General features: G+C 36.4%; 1 protein-coding gene across 3 annotated transcripts; it reads left to right on the plus strand.

Annotated features, from left to right (window-relative positions):
* The first annotated feature begins 1,661 nt into the window (after nucleotides 1–1,661).
* Nucleotides 1,662–9,621, plus strand: LOC106877323 (uncharacterized). 3 transcript variants are annotated; one of them, XM_089365541.1, is made up of 3 exons: nucleotides 1,662–2,250; nucleotides 3,727–3,856; nucleotides 6,387–9,621. In XM_089365541.1, the coding sequence occupies exon 3, from the start codon at nucleotides 6,689–6,691 to the stop codon at nucleotides 8,279–8,281; it is 1,593 nt and encodes a 530-aa protein (XP_089221667.1). In that variant the 5' UTR covers nucleotides 1,662–2,250; nucleotides 3,727–3,856; nucleotides 6,387–6,688; the 3' UTR covers nucleotides 8,282–9,621. The 3 variants fall into 3 exon arrangements, with proteins under 3 accessions (XP_089221667.1, XP_052829990.2, XP_052829993.2); XM_052974030.2 differs by lacking the exon at nucleotides 1,662–2,250 and having other exon boundaries at nucleotides 2,282–3,856; XM_052974033.2 differs by lacking the exons at nucleotides 1,662–2,250; nucleotides 3,727–3,856 and adding an exon at nucleotides 3,898–5,099.
* Nucleotides 9,622–11,157: the final 1,536 nt, after the last annotated feature.

Consider the following 11,157-nt stretch of genomic DNA (forward strand, 5'->3'; position numbering starts at 1 on the left):
AGGTAGTATCAAAAAGTTTCCCTAACTAGTTCTGTAGCGCGCCAACAAATGGCAGCACATGATTGCGTACGTAGTGAGAACTAGCAGTAAGTGACCTTCGTCAGGCAGGGTGGCGAGTGTTTTTCACAACTTCACAAGTGAATTTTGTGTTTTTGTGTTCACGTGTATGGTGTAGTCTGCGATTTTGTGATGGACAGGAAGTTGAGATATTAAAAAAGTAAATAAGAATTAAGGAGATAACAAGTAAAAGAACATAAGTCAACTTACTGTTAAACAACAAATAAGGTAACATTGCGAATTGCAATTTTTGCACGTGTATAAATTAGTTGACGCCGTGCCAACCACTGAAGAATCTTGGGATCTTTTCAATCTGACGGCCAAATTTTTAAATTAACTCTTTTTAACTAAACATTTTGAAACTTCGGTAGAATGTATCACATAGAACAGGATTTACTCTTAACGCTTTTGACAAAATTTTGTATTTTAGAAGTTATTTCGTGTTAAAGTTGTCGTATTTGAGTAATTTTAACCAATCAATGACGTGTATTCAGCTGAAGAAAATTACTGCTGCTGTTTGCGAACAACTTCCAGGTCCATTGAGAAAACCCTGACAAAAACCTTTCTTTGATAACCAGAGATGTTTCTATAGCTACATAGGTTTTTATACCTATAATATGTACCGAGTTCCCATAACATTTTCTATTTATTTCATACGAAAATCTGAATAAATTACACCAGTCAAGGGAATCCTTATATTTGGAATATGGATACTTGCTGTCTTTTGTTCTTTCAACTTTTCTTAACTTTAGCTGCTTCATCATTCAGTGAAGAATATTGTTTTAACCACAGGATAGCTCTGATTGTAATGGATCTGTGAGAAAAGGCGCTCCAGCCATGACCATTTTGTCTTATTCTTTTCTAGAAGTAATGAATTCCTAAGCAAACATTATAAAATAATATAAACTTGCATTTTTTTTTTTTTTGAAGACGGAAATTTCATTTTCCTTTTTGTCTTTTCGTCTAGCAACTCGAGAGACCAGGTAAAGGCTCTCTCGTTGCCTCGTCTCGTTCCCTTCGTCACTTGTCGTTTAATCCCGAGTTGGATCTGATTAAACAGATATGATCAAAGACATCCCAATTGTGACCATTCCGTCTTTCTTCCCAAACATGATGGACTCTTACGTGTATATCACAGGATAGAGATTTTTCGGCACTATCATGCTATTAGCTGTCAGAAGTGAAAGTGCTCAATGCTAGTGAAGTATCTGTCTGTCTGCCTGCATGCCTGTTGCTGGCCTGTCGATTCTTTGGCTACTGACAGCTAATACCATGACTGGCCGGAGCGAGCTATATGTCTGTCTGTCTGTCTCTCTCTCTATCTATCTATCTATTACTCGAAAGTTCGCGCGTCCGCGCTAGCTAGTCGTGAGTGGTCGATCCTATTATTTTTAAACTTCAAACTTCATTTGTTTTCTATTTTGATAAATTCTCTCTGTTGAAAATTATATTTTTATATTTTAAATAATTTGCAATTTCAGGAAATATGTTTTTATATTAAATTTGTATTTTCTACTCACGACTAGCTAGCGCGGACGCGCGAACTTTCGAGTAATAGATAAATAGATAGATAGAGAGACAGACAGACAGACATATAGCTCGCTCCGGCCAGTCATGGTATTAGCTGTCAGTAGCCAAAGAATCGACAGGCCAGCAACAGGCAGATACTTCACTAGCAGGCAGTGAGCACTTTCACTTCTGACAACTAATAGCATGATAGTGCCGATTTTTCTATTCTGTATATGAAAAGAGTTTGGCTACTTTTTCTCGCAGGTCATGCAACCACATAAAGGCGCCGTCGTTGGTCTGTCTTAGAAATAATTCTGTTGTTATTTAGCCTCAAATCAACCCTGATACAGCAAACCTATGTTGCTATAAAAACATCTTTGGTTATTAAAGAAGGGTTTTGTTAGGGGAGATTTTCAATTCAAATTTTTGTTGTCGAACATTCATCGTTTTCTCAATGGACCCGGAAGTTGTTGTTCGCAAACAGCAGCAGTAATTACACGTCATTGATTGGTTAGAATTACACAAATACGACAACTTTAGCAGAGTATTTTTGTATGTAGTTGAAATTTATAGAGAAACAAAAGACAAAGACAGGTGTATGAACAACAACCAAATGTATTAGTTTTACGCATTTATGTTTCGAACATATGCTCTTCAACAGAAAGGAATAAGAGAAAATAAGAGGTTGTTGTGTCCTAGCATATGTGCTGCTTATTTTAGTTTTCGTATTTTCCAGTGTTGTTTGCGTGCCAATGAAGCCCATTTGACAGATATTTGTCCTCATCTCGTTTGTTAACACAACGTTTCGGCTGATATACCCTCTAGCCTTCATCAGGGAAATTTCGAACCTAATGTATTTTGTGATATTATTTTGAACCTAAGGTATTTTTTGAAATTATTATTATTCAGGTCACTGTCTGGAATCGAACTCGGAATCTTGGGGTTAGTCGCCCGCGCTCTTAACCACTACGCCTTGTTGTTGGCACTCCGTTGCTTACGACGTCGAGGGTTCCAGTTGATCCGATCAACGGAACAGCCTGCTCGTGAAATTAACGTGCAAGTGGCTGAGCACTCCACAGACACGTGTATCCTTAACGTGGTTCTCAGGGATATTCAGCGTGACAAAGCCGACCCTTTGAAATACAGGTACAACAGAAACAGGAAGAAAGAGTACAGCAGGGTTCGCCACCATCCCCTGCCGGAGCCTCGTGGAGCTTTAGGTGTTTTCACTAAATAAACACTCACAACGCCCGGTCTGGGAATCGAAACCGCGAGTCCGCTGCCCTAACCACTGGGCCATTGCGCCTCCACACTACGCCTTATACCCGTGGGCAATTATGGAGTGAAAATCTAATATCGTATTTTCCAGTGGTGTTCTCTGTCTATTTTTTTTAACTTCATCCCACAAAGGGGAGGTGGTCTCCATTTTTCCATACATGATCAGCTATACCCGATTTATCAATATCTCCTCGTGTCAAGCTTTGCTATGTTCATCTACCCTTATTTTGAAGGGACGGCATGTTTCGCCTTTGTATAACCTACCACAGCTGCATGGGATGGAGTACACGTAGTTTTTGACGGAGAAACCGAAAAGGGGATATAACGAGAGTTATGTTTTCTTATATTATACGCATGTGCAATAGACTTGATTTTCGCTTGTGTTTGGATTGTGTTGTGGTTTTCAAAATTGCTTCTGTAGCACAAATAGTTTAGCGAGAGTTGTGCTCGCATCAATCCGTATACAGCGCGGTTGGGTAACCTCCCTTGGTAGCTAAGTGTTTACAGGCGATCCCTATAGGTGGCAGCTCTTTGGCTTCGCGCCACAAAGGATTCCTGTTGACGGTTGACTTTCAGCTGATTCCGATTTGGATTTGTGCGACTCAGCATTTTATGCCAGACCTCCACATTCAACACGTTCTCCATAACAACTATTAACCTATCTCAAATGGATGATTATCTTTAAGGGTTATTTCCTCAACTTCCTCTTTTTTATTTTACCCGAAGAAAACCCCTATTGTATATTTCCAGATAGATCTGTTATTATTACCTTTCTTGTAACCTTTGTAAAATTCCACTGAGATATTTTAATCATGTTCCGAGCCGGAATAAACTCGTATAGTTTTAGGGTCCCTGTAAGTGACTTGCTTGTTTTCTTATAAGAATCTGCAAGGGGAATTCAACGTGAAGTGCCATGAATGGAGCGCGGAATGTCAGGAGAGAAAACTATTTATCCAGCATGACTACTGACAACCAAACGGAGTTACAGCATCATCCTTTATAAATCATTTCTGTAAGTATTAAAAAATTGAAGGTATTCAGGCGGAATTATCATGGAAGCACGTGCTAAAACCCCTCATAACTTCGATATTTTTTAAAAAACCCGTTGCACTTTTTTTTATATTTCGTTTTCGGGTAATATTATAAACATTAACATGATTCTGTCGGCATAACTATAGATTTCGGTAAATATTGAACCTTTCACCCGCATGATTTTCACTAAGAGAGAAAAAAGAAACAACTTTTAATGTGGAATCAAGCACCCTGACCGACGATCTTTCGTTTTGAGGGTACTTTTCAAGAAGAGTGGTCCCGGTGCACGCACTCGCATAAAACATGTATGACGGTTTTTTCTAAACAAAGTAAATAAATTATACACTACCTGTTTTTGGTAAAGAGTCCCATTGTACGCACCCCAACGATCAGAACATAGTCGTCCCTGGTTTGATAAATTTTTTAATAAGTGATAGAAGAGTTTCAGAAGAACGGTCAGGTACAAAGACTAAAAAACCTATTTTTATCCCCTCTATCCCATCCTCCATTGTATTTGCACATCATAGATTCATCTATTTCTACGATGTGCCCAAGTCCACCAATTTGGTAGGGGTTACGCAAAAGATAATTACTTGTACTGATACCATTGAACAACAGTCGATTTTAAAAGACCGACTTTTGGCACTATCATGCTATTAGCTGTCAGAAGTGAAAGTGCTCACTGCTAGTGAAGTATCTGCCTGTTGATTCTTTGGCTACTGACAGCTAATACCATGACTGGCCGGAGCGAGCTATATGTCTGTCTGTCTCTCTCTCTCTCTCTATCTCTCTCTATCTATTACTCGAAAGTTCGCGCGTCCGCGCTAGCTAGTCGTGAGTGGTCGATCCTATTATTTTTAAACTTCAAACTTCATTTGTTTTCTATTTTGATAAATTCTCTCTGTTGAAAATTATATTTTTATATTTTAAATAATTTGCAATTTCAGGAAATATGTTTTTATATTAAATTTGTGTTTTCAGCTCACGACTAGCTAGCGCGGACGCGCGAACTTTCGAGTAATAGATAAATAGATAGATAGATAGAGAGACAGACAGACAGATAGCTCGCTCCGGCCAGTCATGGTATTAGCTGTCAGTAGCCAAAGAATCGACAGGCATGCAGGCAGACAGACAGATACTTCACTAGCAGTGAGCACTTTCACTTCTGACAGCTAATAGCATGATAGTGCCCGACTTTTTAATGGACTCTTTACCAAAAACAGGTAGTGTATAATTTTTTTACTTTGTTTAGAAAAAACCCTCAGACATGTTTTGCGCATGACGCGCACTCGCGCTAGGTAGTCGTAGGATCGACTAGTCACGACTAGCTAGCGCGGATGCGCACCGGGACCACTCTTCTTGGATAGTACCGGGGGTCCGGTTTCCCCACCTTTTCCGAACAAAAATAAGGAGTTTGCAGCATATTAGGAGGTCAGGGGGCGATCTTTCGTTTTGAGAGTGGTCTCGGTGCGCGTACTCGCGCATCCGCTTTAGCTAGTCGTGACTAGTGGATCCTATGAGAGTTTTTTCTAAACAAAATAAATAATATTTTTTATTTTTAATAAAAAGACATCAAATGAACAGCCTATTATTTGTCACGGGTCAGATTATACAAGCATCACAATTATGAAAACAATTGGTAAAGCATAAATGAGATTATCTTGCAAGACTAAGGAGCCTATAAAGACCCCTATCACTGAAAGAGAATAGGAGAGGGAGAGAATGTGTGTGTGTGTGCACAATAAGAGAGGGTAAAGTGTGATGAGAAGTACAGATTTATAGTTGTGAGAAGGTGGTAGTGGAGAGATTAACAGAGTTGTCACTTTTGGTTGGAAGAAAATAATAGGAGTATGCAAGGGACATGTTAAAAAGAAGGGATTAGTGTCAATGGGTTAATGACAAAGGATTGGACAGTGTAGTAAGAGGGATGAAACAGGTTGTGTAAGGGTCGGTCCAGGGCTATCCCACATTTGTAGTTTAACATTTAATGTCATGCAGTCTGAAGGTGTAGGTATAGTCTAAATAGATACACTTCACACAAAGTTGGATGATGTAATTTTGATAATAAATTATAATGTAAAACTCAGTAGTTGAAGTAAATGCTTGTTTCTACAGTTTATCAGTATTTTAAGCACAGTATGGCCAAATGGTTAACAAGTTCACATCACAATCTTGTAGTCTTGGATCCTGTCCCACTGTATAGCATCTTGGGCAAGTGTCTTTTACTGTAAGCCTTGGATTGATCCAAACTTTGTGGGTGAAATTAGAGAGACAGAAACTGTGTGAAAGTTAGGTGAATTGTACGTGTGATTGTAGCCTTATCACAGACTGTCATGATGAGGGTGCTTGTGTCTGAGATACTCGTTTACTTTCTAATTAGCAAGTGATTCAATCAATCAAACAACCAAGGTTTATTCTATTTCTCATATGAGAAACTTAGTAAAATGTCCAATGTTGAATCTCTAATGTTTTGATATCCATTATATTTTATATTGTTTCTATTATTTCAGAATATTGGAATTGAAGAATTTCAAAAGTATCATCTTTTAAAAATCTATAGAAAAATGTTAGACCAAACACATACAGTTGTGTTGATGTAAATCTTTGGAAGAATTGCAGTCAGATATTTCCTGTGAACTAAGATTAGCAATGTTGCTGTACTTATCTGACTGGAACGTTTACTAAGTACACTTGGACAAATTTACAATGAAGTTACAGCTTATGATACAATCAAAGATCAGAACTGGTGGAAATACAGCACTAAGAAAAACTTGAAAAATAAAAGTATATCATTGGTGAGAAAAGGAAAATTATGGAAAATTATTTAAGCAAAAACAAGATTAAATGTAAAGCACAGTCTACAAATACTGATATCTGTAAAAAGTCATTTGCTATAAAAGGTAATCTAACTACTAAACGTATTCACACAGGAGAAAAACTATTTTACTGTGATATCTGTGGTGAATCAATCTCTAAAAGTAGCAACTTAACTGCTCACAAATGCATTCATAGAGGAGAAAAGCCTTATCACTGTGATGTCTGCTCTAAATCTTTCTCACAAAAAAGTAACTTAACTGCTCACAAACGAATTCACGGAGAGAAGACATTTGATTGTGATATCTGTGGTAAGTTATTTTCTCAAGCAAGTTACCTAACTGTTCACAAACGATCCCATACAGGAGAAAAGCCATATGTCTGCAATATCTGTGGTAAATCATTTACTGTAGCAACTAATTTAGCTTCTCACAAACGCACCCATACAGGAGAGAAGCCATACCATTGTGATATCTGTGGTAAGTCATTCTCTCGTAGAAATAGCGTACTTGCACACAAACGCATTCATACTGGAGAGAAACCATATCACTGTAATATCTGTGGTAAATCATTCTCTACAGGAAGTAGTTTGTCTACTCACAAACATGTTCATGATGTAGATAAATCATATCATTGTGATATCTGTGGTAAATCATTCTCACAACGTAGTAACTTAACTATTCACAAACGAACTCATACAGGAGAAAAACCATATCAATGTGATATTTGTGGTAAATCATTCTCTGGAAGTGGTGTGTTAACAACTCACAGATATATTCATACTGGAGAAAAACCATATCACTGTGATATCTGTGGTAAATCATTCTCTACAGGAAGTAGTTTGTCTACTCACAAACATGTTCATGAAGTTGATAAATCATATCATTGTGATATCTGTGGTAAATCATTCTCACAACGTAGTATCTTAACTAATCATGAACGAACTCATACAGGAGAAAAACCATATTATTGTGATATTTGTGGTAAATCATTCTCTGTAAGTGGTGAGTTAACCGATCACAGATATATTCATACAGGAGAAAAACCATATCGTTGTGATATCTGTGATAAATCATTCTCTTCACGGGGCAACTTAAGTAGTCACAAATATATTCATACAAGAGAAAAACCATATCACTGTGGTACGTGTGGTGAATCCTTTTCTCGGCTAAATCGTTTAACTACTCATAAATGCATTCATACAGGAGGGAAGTCATATTGTGATATTTGTGGTAAATCATTCTCTGGAAGTAGTGTCTTATCTAGACATAAACGGATTCATAGAGGAGAAAAAGGTGATGCAGTTAAACATAAACGTGTTCATTCGGGAGAGAAACCATATCGCTGCAATATTTGTGGTAAAACATTTACAGAATCAAGCAGTTTATCCTCTCACAAACGCATTCATACAGGAGAGAAGCCACATCGTTGTGGTAAGTCATTCTCTGTATCCAATAATTTAACTAAACACAAATACGTTCACACAAGAAAGAAACCACATCCCCGTGAGATCTGCAAGAAACCATTTTCTGAACATTGTAACTTAATTAAACACAAGTATATTCATAGAGGAGAAAAGCTGCATGACTGATACCTGTACTAAATCATCATCTCATGAAAATCACACAACCACATTTGTAGGCATTCATTTACAAGTGTAAGAGTAACCATATCAATGTGAAGTCATTCTCTAAAAAGTGTCCTGTACAACCATGAATGTTTTCATGCAGATTGGTTCTCTGAAGGCCATTTAGTTATAGAAACTATTGCAAAAATGGAACATACAAGCAAGACATTGTCCTCTGACCCATTTCAGAGGGCAGTGACTTTGGCTATGATGACTCGTCTAACCCATACCGGCATGGAAAGAGGACATGATGATTACAATGAATATATAACAGTATAATAACAACCTCGTAGCTATATATTTTATGTAACAAGTATATCTCCATTGGTGAGAGAACTTACTACTGTATGTTTAATAAAAGCATTATACGTGAAATATATTTTTGAAATTCAAAATGAAAAAATTAGGAACATTTTCCTGCATCTATACAGTGCAAGACAAATGAGAGCTTCTTTCATTTTATGTGAGTCTATAAATCAAGGAAGCTTTTGTCTTTGTATGTGGATTACTTACTTGATGGTATGACATTTTATCCTACAAATTATTGAAAGAATTTTTCACTTGTTGCAATCCATGAGAGAATATTATACCATATTTCTGCATAGTTTTCCTGTAGTAAATATGTTGATACTACACACACACACAGAAAACAAAAGAAGCTGTCGTTTATTTATACATGTGCACACAAAAAGAGGCTTTCATAATTTGTATATACACACACTAAATGAAAGAAGCTGTATGGATGTGCAAAATAATGCATAACTTTTCCATTTTCAATTTTAAAATTTCGTTTGTTAAATTACACTTGTCTTCTTTTTCTAACAAGATAAACAAACAAATGTTGAAAACGTTCTAAAATGAAGAGGAAAGTTTATTTTAAAATTATGTTATTTTATTTTTATACAGAACCATAATCTTAAATATTGTAAACATATAATCCAAAGGAGTTGTAGAAAAATATCAAAGAAGTCACAGATGGTTATATGATTTGCTTTCACCAGAACTCTGCTTGTAAACAAATAATTTTCATATTAACAAAGAACTGTGAGCTAGCAGCACACCAGGCACAAAGCTTAGTGGCATTCTGTCCATCTCTTTATGAACTAAGTTCAGATTCCACTAAGGCTGTGGTATCAATAAAATAAGTACCAGTTAAACATTGGGGTCAATGTAATCAACTTATTCCTCCCATAAAATCACTGGTCTTGTGCAAAAACTTGAAACCAATATTACCAAAGAACATTGTATTGTGTATTAAGAATTAATTAAATGCAAGTGTCAGAATATTGCATTGTTATGCAAAATACATTTTGTAGTTCTTTACTCCCAGTGTCAGATAAATTGATATCTTTTCTACCTACTAGAAATATATTAGGATATATGTATTCTGAATGAAGGCTTTAATTAAAAATAGTGATGAGTTAACCCCACCCCCAGTAATTCTTTCAGCCTGCCATTTATTTTGTCAATCTATATTCTACTGATTGACTGTTACTACCTTTGTATGTGTCCATATGTAAAAGTATTTGAAAAAGATACCGTAAATCCTCGAGTTTTTTTCCCAAAATTTAAAGGTCAAAATCCCTAGTGCGTACTATATACAAGGTTAAAAACGAAAAATATTTTCTAAGCAATGTCTGAGTCTATATTTGCTGTCCGGCAATGTTTAGTCAGACGCATTTTGTGATGTCGGGCGCGAAAATACCTTAAGCTAAGCCTGAAAGCAATGAAGTCATAAAAGAATCATCCATAACTTGCAGTAAGCAACATTTATTGAAATAAAAGTATTCAGAACATGGAATAACATGTAACAAAAACAATTTACATTCCCATTTAACAGTTAACAACATTACCATTATTGTATTACGCATGTGCGGAAGTGTTTGTTCGACTAGGTGTTGCTGGCTTAATTACGCACGAATTGTGCTTAATAATTTAGCGCTAAATAGTTCATCCTGCTGTTTGGCAGTTTGCATCATTACCGTGGCAAACAGTAGATACTTAATTAAATACCAGTATTAAATATTTGAACTACTGTGGGTCTTTACTAGGGTTTTTTTTATAAGCGGGACTTAAACCTGAACATTAATCTCCAATAAAACATTTTATGCATTACAGGCCCATAAAATGCCTCGGAGATCTTATTCAGCTACGTTTAAACTTGGAGTTACATCATATGCTGACACAAGCCGATTAAAAACAAATTGCGTGATTTATGGACTGAATGGATGTCGACTGGAGAAAAGTCATTCACTAAAGGTGGAAGGGTTCGCGCTCCCAACCTGACTTTGATATGCATGGAATGAACTTGACCCCCAGATTGTTGTGAAAAGTTTTATCAAATGTTGTATATCGTCTGCACTGGATGGTACTCAGGATGACGTTGTGTGGAAAGATGGAATAAATGAAAGTGAATCTGATGATGACGGAGATTTACACTACAATGATGCTGACATGTTTACGGAGGAACAAATGGAACAGTTATTTGAGGCTGAAAGTGACGTTGAATTTGAAGGATTTGAATAAATGTTTTTGCTTTTCTAACTGATGGTGATAAATTATGTGAAAGGCAATTTACTTAATATTTATTTTTCACTGACGTTATTACTGTTATTTCTTTATTTTCTGCAAACAAAGAGCACAAAAAAGCTACATGTTTGCATTATGTTATATATATACAATAATAATAAAGGACGTTACCGTATATACGTTTACAAACCAAGGATGTTATATAGACCTCTTTGACTCAAATTAGAGAAGGGGTGCGTATTATACTTAGGGCGGACTATACTTGAGGATTTACAGTATTTGGTGCAGTGACAGTATCTAAAGAAAGACTT

The sequence above is a fragment of the Octopus bimaculoides genome, chromosome 1 (assembly GCF_046866305.1).
Source record: "Octopus bimaculoides isolate indiv1 chromosome 1, ASM4686630v1, whole genome shotgun sequence".
Lineage (NCBI taxonomy): Eukaryota > Metazoa > Mollusca > Cephalopoda > Octopoda > Octopodidae > Octopus > Octopus bimaculoides.

What these genes read in the sequence shown, in the direction of transcription:
- LOC106877323 (XM_089365541.1), top strand. Translation starts at nt 6,689, where the DNA reads ATGGAAAATTATTTAAGCAAAAACAAGATTAAATGTAAAGCACAGTCT.